Here is a 15,956-nt window from a genome sequence, read left to right on the forward strand (position 1 = left end):
TGTCCCCCCAGGCCCCGGGGGAACCTTCTTTGAGGGCACCGGCCACTCCAGGTTGTGGCCACTACTGTCGAAATGGCCATTATTATGTTCAGTATCAAAAACCATGAATTTTGATACCCATATTGCCACAACTCGTATGTTTCTGTAAATGTCCCCCCACGCCCCGAGGGAAACTTCTTTGAGGGCACCGGCCACTCCAGGTAGTGGCCACTACTGTCGAAATGGCCATTATTATGTTCAGTATCAAAAACCATGAATTTTGATACCCATATTGCCACAACTCGTATGTTTCTGTAAATGTCCCCGCAGGCCCCGGGGGAAACTTCTTTGAGGGCACCGGCCACTCCAGGTTGTGGCCACTACTGTCGAAATGGCCATTATTATGTTCAGTATCAAAAACCATGAATTTTGATACCCATATTGCCACAACTCGTATGTTTCTGTAAATGTCCCCCCAGGCCCCGGGGGAACCTTCTTTGAGGGCACCGGCCACTCCAGGTTGTGGCCACTACTGTCGAAATGGCCATTATTATGTTCAGTATCAAAAACCATGAATTTTGATACCCATATTGCCACAACTCGTATGTTTCTGTAAATGTCCCCCCAGGCCCCGGGAGAACCTTCTTTGAGGGCACCGGCCACTCCAGGTTGTGGCCACTACGGTCGAATTGTCAATTTTCATGTTCAGTATAAAAAACCATGAATTTTGATACCCATATTGCCACAACTCGTATGTTTCTGTAAATGTCCCCCCAGGCCCCAAGGGAACCTTCTTTGAGGACACCGGCCACTCCAGGTTGTGGCCACTACTGTCGAAATGGCCATTATTATGTTCAGTATCAAAAACCACGAATTTTGATACCCATATTGCCACAACTCGTGTGTTTCTGTAAATGTCCCCCCCCCCCCGCCCCCCTCCGTCCCGAGGGAACCTGCTTCGAGGGTACCGGCCACTCCAGGTTTTTTCCACCTCTGTCGAACTGGCCATTTTTCATGAGAACCGCCGCATCATAGCGACTTCCATCGGTCCGCTTCGCTCAAATTTCCTCCTTCTGCTGCTGGTGGTTCTTCCTTCTGGTTGCTGGTCCTCTTCTTCTATTGGCCGCTGCTGCTGCTGCTGCTCCGCGCCGGCCCGACGTGCACAGTTCGAGTGCTCGTTTCAAAGTGACTTGCTTTTGCGAAATTTTCTGGTTAAATAGCGGCACAGCCGGAGAACGGTACAAAAGGGGCGCGGCCTCGAATGCATACGCTCGCTCTGATTGGTCATCTGTCCGATTTGTACTGAAAAATTACTCATTTTGATTGCATGTTTTAAGTGCTTTAACTATGTTTAGTCAGACTATCTATGTAGTTAAACAATAGCTGAAGTCTTCCTCTTTCGATTGGTGGTCCAACCGTCTGGATTGATTCACAGGGAAAAAAGATATAAGCGTTCAAAATGTCCCCTTTTTTAACGCTTAAAAGTGACGCTTTCGATCGAATTTCTGAACTGGCCCCCCAATATAGTAAGTAGAGACATAGTCCTATGTCAAAAGAGCTGAAATAATATTGATGCATTTCACGGTGCATTTTTTTAAACTTGGCTTCTTCAAAGCTCACCGTGTAATTGAAAATTTAGTCCAATCATTTATCATGCATCACCCGGTCGTATGTTGTAATTAGGCTTCGCGGTGTTTTTTTGGGGTTGAGATTGGATTTGGGCAGCGAGAAACAAGAGAACAATCTGGACGGAACATCTGAACCGGTGGAATATGCTAAAGTAAATAGACTTGAGGCGTAAAGAGGATAATTTCGGTCTGACACGAAATTTATGACGATCGTTTTTTTGGATTGCGTTCACATGCAATTTGCACATCGTTATACACAAAATAACGGTTCTTTAAGTTCATCGTGCCTTCAATCAGCAAGTAGTGTAGTTTTAAAAAATGTTTGAAGGGTTTGAAGAGCATCCCAAAGTCTAAATTAATTGGATATAAATTTCTCAAATTTAATCAAATCAATCTATCTTTTCGTTCCATTCCAGTCCATCGCAGTACTGCATCCACCTGCTGCTGAGCGACAGTTCACAGCTGGCGTTCATCGAGACGCTGGACAGTGCCCTGCAACTTCTGAGCGGCCATCTCGCGTTCGGATCGATCTACGTGTCCGGAACGTACGACCCGGCGGACAACAAGCACCCCCCGAAAGAGCTGATCCGCAACCTAAACGTGCACATCAAGTATCTCAACAATGAGACCGTCAAGAACTTTATCGGCACGGACAACCTGCCGATCCGGTGCTGTGGCTTTTACGTGCACGATCAGCGCGAGTGGATCGACTTCTTCCGCACGCTGGAACCCCTCCAGGGTCAGTGCATCGAAACGGGCCGCCGGCTGGTAACGGTGCTGAACGACATCCGCAACCTGGAGGTCCAGGGAACGCCTCCGACCCGCCGTCAGCTACACTCCCAGCACCGGGCCCTGAGTCGGGCCCTCATGGACTCGGAGCTGCAGAACCTCCGGCGTAAAGGACCAAATACCATACAACGACTTCAGGACAAGCTAACCGTTATCAACAACAAACAAACGCTTAAACAAACCAAAAATTTAGTTAGGAACTCTAGTAGTAGTCTCGTAGACAGTAGTAGCAGCGGCAAGCTGGCCACCGCCACCGGCAACGGAACCCAAGATACCAAGGACCTCATCAACGCGCGGCTCTCCGAGGTGATCACCATCTTCCAGGAGGTCGACCGGGCGGCCCGCAAGCTCGAGCAGCTCACCGAGCAAAGGAGAGAAAGACTAAGGGAAATGACCCGGCAGCGCGCCCTGGACGACGAGATCAATGAGGTAAATTGGGCGGGCTTGGGCGCAGGGACTTTGGCGAGATGTGCGTCGTGTTAATTTTGATCGACATACGGACGAACGTTGGACTCGCAAAATAAACGATATTGAAGCCATTCTAGCGATGGAACACTACATTTTCGCTTCGATCGAATATTGTTAGATTATTGCATAAATGAAACATAAAGTCTTGGTCTGAACCGGGGGAATATACCCATTTTAATCACTCTGAACCGTTCGAACCAATTCTCATCACTTTTGCTGTTTTTCGCTATTAAATCAACATTTTCAGATGTATCAACAATAGACAGTTGCTTGTTCACTTTTATTTGAGCTATTTATTACTTTGGAACAGCCAAAAACACTTTATAAAAGCTGTAATTCATGATCAAAGTGCTGATAGGCCGATAATAGAAATAGGCTGAGAAAGGGTATAGTTCCCCTATATAAAAATAAAATAACGAATTAAAAATTTCACCAAAATGGTAAAAAATATACAGACGTTTAAGGCTAATCATTTTATAACCCAAATTTAACTCTTTGAAAAACATGCATTGCATTGGTGAACTGTCATAATATTATGAGTTCTGTGGTTATCAATCTCATGAAAAAGTATGTTTTATGCCAGCTATTTGTAGCTTAATCAGTATTTCTAGAGATCTTCTCGATATCAATATTTCTCTCGACGCTGTCTTAAATATCGGCGTCGAGAGAGTCCACTGTACATTCATGCGTTTTTGCAATTTGTTTCATCGTTGCTCTGCGTTTTCTTTCAATGCAGTTTTGTTCTTTAACAAGCTTTTTGAAGTTTTGTTTAATAAAGAAAAAATGTGCATATGTTATAACCACGGCTACGTCACGACTGTCATCCACATTTTTCATTTTTAGTTTAGTGTATTTTAATATATTGCTTGGATGGTCAAGTTAAACCTTTTAATATTTTGATATTATAATTGTTATATGTGGAGAAACTTACTTAATACTTGTAATCATCTCAAATTTATATGCAAAAGATAGTGAAAACTCACAAAAAATAATTTGGAAAAATATTTATGTATGTATTTTATACGACCTTTTCAAAAAACCACACGTAAACAATATTGACAGCACCTCTGGTGACTTCAGAAAACTGCTCAAAAATCTAGCTTAACATTTCCAAAAGTCGCATGAAAACTAAAAATGGCGTAGTGACCGTGTCTGGACCAAAGAGCCTATGTCTGAAAATATTTTTATCGGATTCCTCGGAAAATTTCAAATATCATATCAAAAAAATTGGCGATGTCGAACCGTATGTTTCGTAGATATGATTTTTAAAAAATAAAAACTGAGTTTTTCGACGCGCCACGCGCAAAAACGGAAAAATTGCGAAATCGGCAAAAAATCAACTTTTTTCACTAAAACTGCGATAACTTTAAAATTTCAGCGATGACCTATAGATGCTTGGGTATCAAAATTTTCGTAATTGAAAGAGGCAACTTTTGGTACCATAACATCTATAGGTCATCGCTGAAATTTTAAAGTTATCGCAGTTTTAGTGAAAAAAGTTGATTTTTTGCCGATTTCGCCATTTTCCCGTTTTTGCGCGTGGCGCGTCGAAAAACTCAGTTTTTATTTTCAAAAAATCATATCTCCGAAACATACTGTTGGACATCGCCAATTTCGCTGGAAGTATTCAATCAGTTATCTGCGCTTCCTAAAACATTCTAAATAATAAACATTTTCTTAAATAGAGTTTTAAAATGCCTGTTAAACATCTTGTGGATTGTATGAATTAAAAAACATTGTTTAAATACACTGACACAATTGGACAATATTTGTTTTGAAATTTCACGACATTTCACGGAATAAGGAAAAATCACTAGTCACTCTATCCAATTATCAATTTCTCTCCAAGTAAGTGTCCAAAGAAAACTTTGATGAAGATTGTTTTTGGAGCAACATTTGAAAAGGGCGCATAAGCATTTTGACAGCTGCAACTGTTTTGCAAATTCCAAGACAACAAGTAACTATCTATCAAACCCCGAAGTGTTGAGAGAAAACTGGCGAGGAAAGCTTCGAGTTTTTAATAAAAAGATTCCTGAAGCTTGAGAATCAGCAAAATAGTTCAAACTGTCAAAATGCTTATCCTCCCTAGTTTCGTGTTGCTCCAGGTTTCATCGCTGACCAGAGCAATCACAAAATAAAAAGAAGCTTGAAAAACATAATGGAGCATTTCCCTTCGAGCAGTTTTTGCTTTTTTCCTTCAATGTATTCCTTATGGGAGAACTGTCCTTTCTACCACTTGAATCCGGTCATCCATTGAAGAAAATGCTCCAAAATTAGATAATTAAGAGTTTAGTGGTGTGACTAAAGGAGGTATTAGACTATCACAAACAAACAAACTCGCACTTTTTCGTGTCTTGACATTGACAATTTCTTTTAAAGTGTTGTGGATGGCGGCGACCGCGTTTTAAATCAAAATAACTAGTTACAGCTGTTCCCCACGAAGACCACCCCACAAAGACATTGAATAAGAAGATGTTTTAAAAAAATATGTTAAGATCTGTGGTACTAACTAAATATTTTTCCTAAAATGACTGCGCAGACTCAACTCAAGGAGAAGCATAAACTTGAAGCACGGACGTGCTTGAAGGTAACAAGTGCACCTCAAATTTTTCAAAAATATTTAGACAGGGTCGAATGGTTTTTCGGTATTAAAGTTCATTGTTGTTCACCGTTAAACCGATTTTCGGTAAAAATGGACAGATTACTAAACTTTACCGATTTTTACCATTGTATATGCCCTTTCAAAAAAAAACTCAGATTCAGATCAGAAGCTGAGTCAATACTCTAAAAAGCAAAATCCTTAACTGGAAGTTTGCTGAGCAACTGTGAGGTATTCATGATACAATTGACCGTAACTTATTGTAAAACGTACACGTTTGGTAAGTATTGACAATTGATAGGTTTTTGTGGGTTTTTGGTTGTGGACGCTATTGTATTTACAGTTTACTAACTACACAGTCCAACAGAAAGCAAAAACAAACTCTCTAGTCTCTGAGACAAAATTTTCTTCCGTTTTCTTTGGATTCAGCTACCAAATTTTGTCGGTCTGTGTTTTTAAATAAATATTTGTTTTATTAAATTACGGGTTATTTCGGTGTAAATACAAAAGAAAAATCTGAAATAACTGTAAATATATTGTTGGTAACAAAAAAAAATATAGTGAACCCTTTTCAGACTATTCTAACAGACTTTCACGGATATTAGTTTGCTCTAACGACGATGATTTTCAAAGTTTGATCAAACACGTTGTCAGTAAGGTTAACTCTATAACCTGATTGTTTAACGCAGTAGATTGTATAGATTTTCAAATGTTTGTCGGATTCCAATGTATAAGATTGGTTCCGACCCACCCAAATCCCGCACGTGCATCGAGCAAGCATTCTCACACCCGTCCTTCTAATCGCAGGTCATCTCATGGATCCGGAACGAGGGCAGCAACACGTTGCAGACCTTCAACGAGCCGTCCGCGCTGGAACGTCCGGACCGTATTCGGGAGCTCAGCCAAGAGTTTGATAAGTTTTACTACGTCACGATGCGACACCTCACCAAGGGCAAAGATCTGTACGATGCGTCCGCCGAGCTGGAGATCCTGAAGGAGACGCTGAAGCTGCTCAAGGACTGCACCGATCAGCATCGGGAACGGCTCGAGCGAACTCGTGAACGGATGGAGGGAGCGTTGAGGTTGCACGAGGTGTTGGAGAAACCGGTGGTTGATCCCGCTGGGCATGGGGAGTTGATGAAGTTGGCGGAGTTGGTGGATGTTCCGGCTTTGGCGGAACAGTGCCGCAAGTTGATGACGGTCAGTAGTAATAGTAACAGCGACAACAGAGATACCAACACTACCAGTACCAGTGATAACATCAGCCTAGATATAAGTATGTCGGATGACACGATCACGGCAACGAGTACGCCGGAAAAGGTCAAGCCCCAGCAAATGGTTCCGACGTTGATCGAGCCGGGAATGCAGCACCGCTGCAAGTCGGACCACGGTCATCATCACCATCACGAGGACGAGGAAGAGCAGTCCAAGATGGCCGACTCGGGTCTCGGAGGTTGCGATCGCTGCGAGGGCAACGAGAAGCTCGAGCGAACCTGCTCGTGTCAGAGCTTGAACGACCCGAAGAATGCCTGGTAAGTACTACGGACGTCGCGCTGTTTAGGGGAAGTGTGTTGACGGTTCGATTTGATTTACTTCCAGCAACAACGGCGATGACCTGGACGAGGACTGCTTTGAAGGGATTTCAAAGCCAAGCCTGGATCTACAGATACCGCTGCAAGCCAACGCGCACTTGTACTGTCACGCGTCCAACTTGCAGCTGGACTACGAGGAGAACAACATCTTCGACCAGAAGACGCAGAAGTGAGTGCGGTCGTTTGAACTCCTATCGTGTAGCAATGATACTTAACGATCTTTTTTTTTCTTCCCCCTTCCCGCAGAACGCTTCTATTGATCATGCGCGAGATGATTGGAACAGAACGCGACTACGTGCGATCGCTGCAGTACGTGATCGAGAACTACACCCAGGAGCTGCTACGCGAAGACATCCCGCAGGCCTTGCGCGGCCAGCGGAACGTCATCTTCGGTAACATCGAGCGGATATGCGAGTTCCACCAGCAGCACTTCCTGGTCGAGCTGGAGAGGTAAGAAGAGAAGGTCAAATCCAGGGAACGGCGTTGACTAACTTCTCGGTTTCACTTCCAGCTGCGAGCACCACCCGATCAAGGTGGGCAGTGCGTTCCTGCGGCACGAGGCCAAATTCTACCTGTACGCGTTGTACAACAAGAACAAACCAAAGAGCGACTCGCTGATGAGCGAAAACGGCACGCAATTCTTCAAGACCAAGCAGATGGAACTGAACGACAAGATGGATCTGGCGTCGTATCTCCTCAAACCGGTCCAGCGGATGGGCAAGTACGCCCTGCTGCTGCAGCAGCTGATGAAGGCCTGTGCCACGGCTCAGGTAGGTTTAATCAACTCACCTGCTGTTATCTCTTACTAATGCGTTTCTAACTTCACAGAACATCGCCAACCCGGAGGTCCTGGAAGACCTGGAACAACTTCAGAAAGCGGAAGAGATGGTCCGGTTCCAGCTGCGGCACGGTAACGACCTGCTCGCGATGGACTCCCTGCGCGATTGCGACGTAAACGTAAAGGAGCAGGGTCGACTTCTACGGCAGAACGAGTTCCTCGTCTGGGAGGGAAAAGCCGGCAAGAAATCGCTCCGGCAGGTATTCCTCTTCGAAGAGCTGGTCCTGTTCAGCAAGGCACGACGATTTCCGGATCGGAAGGTATGTCCAAAAAATCTTAAGGTGGTAGATCATCGCTCTAATCGACTGTTTCCCCCACCTTAGAACCTGGACATTTACATCTACAAAAACAGCATTAAAACGGCCGATATGGGGCTGACGGCGCACGTCGGCGACTCGCCGTACAAGTTCGAGATTTGGTTCCGCAAGCGAAAGCCCGGCGACACCTGGACGCTGCAGACGATGAGCGAGGACATCAAGAACGCCTGGACGGACGAGATTTCCAAGCTGCTGTGGAAGCAGGCCAAGCGGAACCGCGAGATCCGGATGGCGGAGATGTCCTCGATGGGCATCGGTAGCAAACCATGTCTGGACATCCGACCCAGCCAGGACCAGATCAGTGATCGGTCGATCAGTATTTCGATGTTTGGCAAGAGTAAGTATATCATGTGACGCTTTCTTATCCCTCGTACTAATTTCCTACTGTTTTAGCGCCCAAACTTCGCAACTCCTTCATCGGTACGCTTCCGTCGGAGTCGAAAAGTTCGAAACGGCCGCAGTCGATCATCTCGGTGAGCAGCAGCGGCAGCTCCTCGGGCAGTTCCGTGGCAAGTACGTCCAACGGAATGATGACGACGGGCAGTGTCGTGGGAAGCAGTTCGGCCGTGTCGTCCGGGTGTAGCACGAGCAGCAGCAGTAGCAGCAGTACGACGGCCAGCATCACCACCTGTAAGCGGCTAACGCTCAGCATCACCGATCCCAACGCTCCGGCGCCTCTGAAGACCAACTTTAAGAAACATCAACGCTCGACCACGCTCGTGAGCCAATGTTCAATGGGTAGGTAGCGGTCATTCTATTTTTTAGGTTAATGCCTTCGTACTTATGACAGTAAGCTTTGGCCTCTAAAACATACTTCAAGGCTTATTCACCAACATGGGTTTGATTTGACAAAAGGCTTTCGGAACTGTGATCAATTGCGTGTTAGGCCAATGAAATGACAAGTGGCAGGTCTTCCGGGATGTTTCTAAAGATTTAAGGTACTTCACCTTTATATTGCACAGTCAAGAAAAGGGAGTTTCTACATCCTATTTTGAAGGACGCCTTAAAAGGATCATCGTCGAATTCGTAGTCGCTTGTTGCGGTCCTCATATGTATGTACCTCCTGCTATCTTCTTCATCAAGGCATGATCAAAACTAGATAATTGCACAAAATGTACTTACTTCAATGTTAACAAGTCGACATTCTGGTTAGATTGGCATCCGGATGGAATGTTTTTCTAGCTTGTGTTCGATCTTCCCAAGCACGATGTCAAATGTATCGAAGTCCATTCGTACCGTTTTGACAGAATACTCCGGATCCCGATCCGCTGAAACTTTATGTCGTACAGACCTTGCTCCTCTCTTGACTCGTTAGCCAGACATACCTACCATTTCCTATGATAGGTGCGCCTTTTGGTCCGATTTGTACCGTCTCTAATAACGGCCGAAATGTCACAAAATAAGAACAAATAACACGTTGCATGGCAACCGAAATGCGGGGTTCATTTTCGTTAAATGTGTGTCAGCGCTGCGTTTCAAAACGCGTCAACGTTTTTTAGTTCAAACACAGCGTTGCGTCAACATTGGACGGACTTCAGCTTAACTCAACCGCTTTGACGAATTTTTCGCCGTCGTTGTTGTTATAACGTTCACATGGCTTAACCTGAGACCGTTCTCAGCCCGCTAAAAGATATATTGAATACTAGAACACTCATAAACTTTGAGGGATGTTTCACCGACGGTCGTCATCTTCAGGCAAGACTCCTGATAAAGTACGCCATCCATTTCTATATACAGCTTTTTTGCACCTGGCTCTTCAAAAAAAAGGTTCATAATCTTGCCCATGACTTTTTGCCAGGTGCCGCTTCAAGTTGTTGGATTTGTTGTTTTTCAGAACGGTTTTGCAATTCTTGCACTTTGCCGATCCGCCTTCTCGTTCATAAAATTGCCGTTCGGAAATTAGCAACAGAGACATCTTTTCTCGGTGACAAGCAAACTTGGACTGATGAAATTAGGCAAAGGGTGTTCTAACATCTTACCGTTCAAAGGTTCGCGTACTTTGATTGGAATGATGTTTAGACATTTTGACATCGTTTTCAACAATAGCTGTCAAATCGCACCACAAATCCACTGCATTTCAAACCTAATCAAACCCCCTTTGCTTCTCTTCCAGAAAGTGGCATCATAGCAGATATTTCTCTAAGTCCGGACGAGGCCCTGGAGAACCCCCTTTGGCCCCAGCAGCAGCAAAAGTATCACACCCTGTTGAAAAAGTCCCACAGCGTTGCTTCCACCAGCCAGGAGCACAACCACAAACCAAACAGCACCGAAGACAACACCAACAAACCGAAACCAATAGAGCTGCAACTGAGCAGCAACAACAACAACCACAATGCTTCTAGTGCCAGCCTGAGCAGCGGCACCAACACCACGAACGCCTCCTCCTCCGACACCATTACCGTCCACCTGTGAGAGCGCAGTCGGCCCGAATCGCCCCGGTTCTTGTTTTTGTACAAATCCAGAATACTACAGCTGACTAAAGCTGACTCTTGCACGAAAGTGTGATTATATCTCTAACCTATCGAAACTGAAATGCTTTTATGCACATGGCAGTTTATCAATTCATCTGATACGATTGTGTGTGTGTATTGTGAGTGTACCTTTTTGCAGTTTAGAGATAAGAAGAAGAATAAAACTAGCTAAATGATCAGTTCTTTGATTGGATCCGCCCGAGCGCGACACTCGTCTTATTTATATGACTAAAGAAATCTATTAAATTATCCACTGATGTCGGCCAAGCTCGACAAAGAGGTCACCAAAATAATCGTTGCGAAAATATATATTAGCAAGTTCAGAAATAACACGTTAGAGAGACTATATAGAGAGAAACTAAAGCTAGCGCTAACATATTCAGCAGTTTAGGTTAGTCCCTGCGAGCAAGCCATTATTTTGAACCATTGTCCTTATAAAAACAAACAAAACGTTTCGTAAAGCTTTCGTCTCTACCCGTGCGTAGGAAAAGAATACGCTAAGCTTTAAACTTTAAGGCAGTTTACGACAGTATGATTTTTTTAGAGAAGATAACTGCAAGTATTCCTTACTGAGAGTATATTATTGTCAAGGTATTGTAATCGTACGTGTCTTTTACTCTTTTGCTTGAATATTTAAGTGATAATTTATGAACAACCAGAACTAAAACAACATTGTTAAGCTAGGATTATGGCGTCTCGACATGAATCTCCAAAAAACATTACCGATTGAAGTTTTGTGTTTCAATATAATTTTTTCGTTTTAAATTCCTCTTGCTATTGTTAGTTTAAACCTGTATTTGTATATTTTTTTCCCTTATCTATCCTGCATGTATATTTAAATTTAAAATATAGATGTATCCACATAAAGCTATTAAAACATTTTATTTACTACTAATACAACGACGTGTTTCATTTAACTGCGAAAGAAATGATTAGTTTGCTGAAAGAAAAAGCCAACTCCGTTACCTTAGCGAGCCTGACTTATGTTGTTGTTGTTGTTGTTGATTTTATTAGCACTCAAGCTCAAGAAAAAAAGGGAATTCCCGTACAAATTCCCCCTTTTTTCTTGAGCGTGGGAGTTTAGGTGTTAGGGCAACTTTAACCCTATGATGCTGTCGTTAAGCCTGACTTAGCTATAGCTGAACTCGGTTGGTTGGTTTCTGTTGCAACTAGTGTAACTTGTGCATTTGCCATCCCCAGATGTTTTTCTAAACAACTATTGGAACAAATCGAAATGTTTTGGGTAAATTATGCCTAAGCTATATTAATATGAAGTATACTACCATCATTGAAGAAACTGCTATTATCCACTTCTGGCGAAATCGAGATTTTTGCTTCAGGTAGTAGAGGATGGTCTGTCTACAAGATCTGTCTTACTATTTTCTACACAAGTTCGCTTCAAATATTGCTTAAGGTAACCAAACACTAGCTCGATGGGGTTGAAAAACGGTGCATATGCGGGAAGGAAAATTACGACGATTGATTTTAAATACTCAGCAATACCGCTGGTGGCAGTGGATTTTAAGCTCCGTCTAAAATCCAAACGGAATACACTTCGGGGTGCTGCATCACTTTGTCGGAAGTAACAAAACTACGTACACACTTAAAAAAGGATTCTCGGTGAATGTTCAAGCTAAAATGTTACGGTTTGGAGTAGGGTTGTTTCTCTCGTCGTAGAATTAAGGATGTACACCGTTCGTTGTCGCAATCAGAAAAGAGGCTACCCCGTTCGTTTGACAACAGTTGGTGTCAAACCAGTGTATCGCATAGGTGTGATTATCGGTCTTCGTGCCAATGCACCATACATTATAACCAATAAAACTTAGTAATGACACTCTCGCCTTCCGTACGAATTCTTCCATCCTTCCATATTATACGTTCGCCAACGACTTCTTATTATGTCAAAGCCTACGGCGATATCTTTCTGCGGCGATGATTTGGAGCGCAGGATTCTATTTTTTTGTTCTAGAAATTAACAACTCCGATACCACTTGGTTACAAGCAGACTTGCATATTGACACGGAAGACACGGAGAGTCTTGTCTTGAGTTCAAGTTCGTCAAAGTTTGCGCAATTCATTTTATTAATTATTCCGCCGAGACTGGAAAGGTGTCATGCCGAGGTAAAATGTGTCTGAACAAGAATAAAATAGGAAGTTTTGGTGAGAAATCACTGCAACATTTAAAACAACCATCGAATAACATTAAAAATACGACACGTATATTTAAAATACTCAAATAAAACACACAACACATTCTACTCACTCCTCCGGTCCCAACTCGCGCTCCACACCCGCCATTACCGCCTCAATCTCCTCCACCTGCGCCGTGATCTCCGCCACAAAGTCCTTCTTCTCGCGCAGCATCTCCTGGCAGCGTTCCAGCTTTTCCAGCATCAGCTTCTGCTTATCCTGGGCGAGCCTCTCGACGGCCTTCCGGTTCTGCTCGCACTGTTCGCGCAGTTTTTCCAGCTCGCGTTCCATCTGGTGCCGTTCGTCCTGCTTCCGGTGCGATGCTTGGGAGTTTTCCGCGTTAACCGAGGATAGCTGGCCGATGAGGGTTTCGCGCTGCTGCTGGAGGTGCTCGTACCGGGTGGTCATCTCGGCGAGGGCCTTTTCGACGGAAGCGTGCTGGATTTGCAGATCGGAGAGGTGGTGCTCGAGCTGGGACTTTTGCTCGCTGATGGTGGCGTAGATCGTGGACTGTTGGTTCATTATTGCGGTCAGCTGGGCTTGGATGGTTTGGAGATCTGCGAGCAGTTCGGTGTAGTTTTCTGTTTTAAGGTCGATCGTGGGCGGATCGAACTCGATGAGGGGTTTGAGATTATCGGCGAACTGGTGGAGCTTTGTGTTGAGGTTCCCTATTAGGCTGAACTTTTGCTTGATTAGGCGGGAAACTGCAATCTGATGGTCACAGGAAGCCTGTTCGAGCGTGCTGACCGCCAGTCGTTTCGCCGTAAAGAGACTCTTGTTGGCAGAGATGGCGTTCATTAGTTCGTCCCGCTCAAAGGCGGCCAACTGTTGTCCGTTGACTTCCTGCTTGAGCATTTCAAACTTCTTCACCTTTGCGTAATAATCTTCCTGCTTGAGGTAGTAATCTTCCTGGGCTTTGTTGGCCTGCCTTTGAAGCGATTTGACTTCCTCGGTCAACTTTGTCCTCAGCTTCTCTTGCTCATTGATGGCCCCGACGAGACCGTCCATGCTCTGCTCGCGACCTTGCTGTATGGTTCGGTTGTTGATGTCCGCCAACTCCTGTTCCAGCTCGGCGATCCGATCGCTGACTTGCTTCTGGTTCAACCCGTTCGTGCGGGCCTCCACCAGCCGATCGGTCAGCTCCTGAACCACATCACCAAATTCCTCCTCCCGTTTCAGATTCCACAAGCCAAAGCCTTCCTGGGTTCGCTCGTAAAAGAACTCCTGATATGCCGCCGACGAAAACTCTTCCAGCAGATTAGCGTCCGTTTTGAGCGGTGCCACCTTGTGGTCAACGGCCGGCGCCAGCTGAATCAACCAGCCAATCATGACGATAATGTGGTTAATCGAGTGTGGCACATTCGGCGTCTTCAGCATCGACTTGTTCACCGTGAACGGGTACTCCAACTCGGCCATCGTTTTCATGATCACGTCAATGAAATTATTGTTCCCCATCTTGTACCGACTGCCACCAATCTGCTTGAACAGGTGCGACATAATCAGCAAAAACTGCTTCGTGCTCATGGCCTTCAGATTCCGCCGCTCAACGAACTCGTGCGGCAGCTCCGGAATCGTCACCAAATAGTCGCAAATCCGCTCGCACTGGCCCGCCATCCAATCGCGGTTATCCACCGGTGGGCGGTCCTTCTCAACGGTAGCCGGAACTGACGTTGCATTCTCGCAACTTTTCAACGGCGTCCGGGACGCCGCCGGTGTTGCACTCAGACTTCGCTTCGACGGTCGCAACTTCCGGACCGTGTTCGGGGTTCCTCCGACCACGTTCAACCGGTCCGTGGACGCCGATCGACGGTTCTCCGACAGCGCCGCCGCGCCCAAACTGGCCTTGGACAGCTTCCGGATGGGTTGAGCGATGCGACTCAGGCTAAAAAAATAATATTAAATTTTAAATTTGAACACTCTCAAGAACGGAAATCTTACCGTTGGGCCGGCGGTTTCTTCATCGACGAAGGTGGCCCGGAAAAGTCAAACTCCTCCGTCCGCCGAGGCATTGTAGAGCGCTGCTTGGCTGTGGACATTTTTACCACCAAGAAATGCACTAAACCAATGCGAAAACTTTTAAAATTACATGAAAAATTCAATTTATAAAATTGTTAACCGATACTTGGCAAACCGCCACAAATCAGTTTGTTTTTGCTGCTTCTCTTTTGCGCCTTTTGTTTTGCTTTCAAAACTTATCGACGGTTCGAAATGTGGCAGGGCTGGATTCAAGGGGGCAGTATCGATATAACTGTCTTGAGTAGACTGTCCATATTTTTTATTTCCTTGCAATGGGTTGAAAATTTTATAAATCTAGCAAAACAATGTAATTGGGCCAATTTCGAAATATAAAAAAGAGTTTATAATCTAGGATCCAGGCACAGACAAACAGACGGGACACTCGAGTTCGGAACCATCGTCCTTCAATAACCAAGTCAAAACGGTTATTTCAAATGCAATTTAGCTTCGGCATCCACTCACCCGGCGCTGATGGCGCTGCTGTCGTGACAGCTCGCCCGTCTTTCCTCAGTGTGTGTAATGTGTTTTTGTTGTTGTAAAGTTGAGCGTGAGCACGTGGCAGCAAATGAAAACAAAACAAAATATGATAGAATTCAGGAATTCTAACGGTGATCTATAATCCAGGCTTTGCGGGACAAGATTGGGGCAGTTTCGACCAGGGTCAGATGAGCGGCTGACTAGCGAGGACATACCCTTTACCCCACTATTAATCCGGTAGGCCTGCCGCTGCCGAGGCTGCTGATGAGGCGTCCGCTACTGCGGAGGAAGCCAGATTCTGTGGTGAAGTCATCTCCTTCGGAGCAACCTGCTTATCCTTCATGGATTGCTGCTCAGATTGTTGCGTCGATCGTGAGCGCCACGCAATCTTCATCCACAGTTGTTCGCCGTGAACACGTTTCCCGCGGATGTTGGTTTGGTCTCTGTCGTTGCGATTATGGTGCGTCGTTGCTGATGCTGCCGCATGGTTTGGCCGTCATCTTCGGCCGTCGGTGTTAATTTTTATTTTTATTTCATCGAGTACTGACGATAAGCAACAACAACATTATTTAAATCAGCTGTTGATGATTAC

General features: G+C 44.9%; 3 protein-coding genes across 5 annotated transcripts in view; 2 read left to right on the plus strand and 1 right to left on the minus strand.

Moving 5' to 3' along the window:
• The window catches only part of LOC120429807 (uncharacterized), a 767,258-nt gene extending 755,677 nt beyond the window's left edge, over positions 1-11,581 (plus strand). For all 3 annotated transcript variants that reach the window (XM_052710925.1, XM_052710926.1, XM_052710927.1), the window contains 9 exons: positions 2,024-2,825; positions 6,271-6,995; positions 7,063-7,224; positions 7,302-7,505; positions 7,567-7,825; positions 7,884-8,153; positions 8,217-8,547; positions 8,604-8,948; positions 10,324-11,581. In XM_052710925.1, the coding sequence (XP_052566885.1) occupies positions 2,024-2,825; positions 6,271-6,995; positions 7,063-7,224; positions 7,302-7,505; positions 7,567-7,825; positions 7,884-8,153; positions 8,217-8,547; positions 8,604-8,948; positions 10,324-10,622 (3,397 nt within the window). In that variant the 3' untranslated portion in view covers positions 10,623-11,581. The remainder of the gene's footprint in view (positions 1-2,023; positions 2,826-6,270; positions 6,996-7,062; positions 7,225-7,301; positions 7,506-7,566; positions 7,826-7,883; positions 8,154-8,216; positions 8,548-8,603; positions 8,949-10,323) is intronic.
• The window catches only part of LOC120431867 (coatomer subunit epsilon-like), a 379,780-nt gene that overhangs the window by 178,091 nt on the left and 185,733 nt on the right, over positions 1-15,956 (plus strand). The gene's annotated exons all lie outside the window — the stretch shown is intronic.
• LOC120429806 (kinetochore protein NDC80 homolog) lies at positions 12,879-14,951 on the minus strand. Its single transcript, XM_039594856.2, has 2 exons — positions 14,810-14,951; positions 12,879-14,753 (listed from the first exon to the last, which is right to left on the minus strand). The coding sequence occupies exons 1-2, from the start codon at positions 14,905-14,907 to the stop codon at positions 12,941-12,943; spliced, it is 1,911 nt and encodes a 636-aa protein (XP_039450790.1). The 5' UTR covers positions 14,908-14,951; the 3' UTR covers positions 12,879-12,940.

The sequence above is a fragment of the Culex pipiens genome, chromosome 3, assembly GCF_016801865.2.
Source record: "Culex pipiens pallens isolate TS chromosome 3, TS_CPP_V2, whole genome shotgun sequence".
NCBI lineage: Eukaryota > Metazoa > Arthropoda > Insecta > Diptera > Culicidae > Culex > Culex pipiens.

What these genes read in the sequence shown, in the direction of transcription:
- LOC120429806 (XM_039594856.2), bottom strand. Translation starts at nt 14,907, where the DNA reads ATGTCCACAGCCAAGCAGCGCTCTACAATGCCTCGGCGGACGGAGGAG. An exon ending in AAGAAACCGCCGGCCCAACG is followed by an intron (nt 14,754 to 14,809) that starts GTAAGATTTCCG and finishes TTATTTTTTTAG; the next exon opens with CCTGAGTCGCATCGCTCAAC.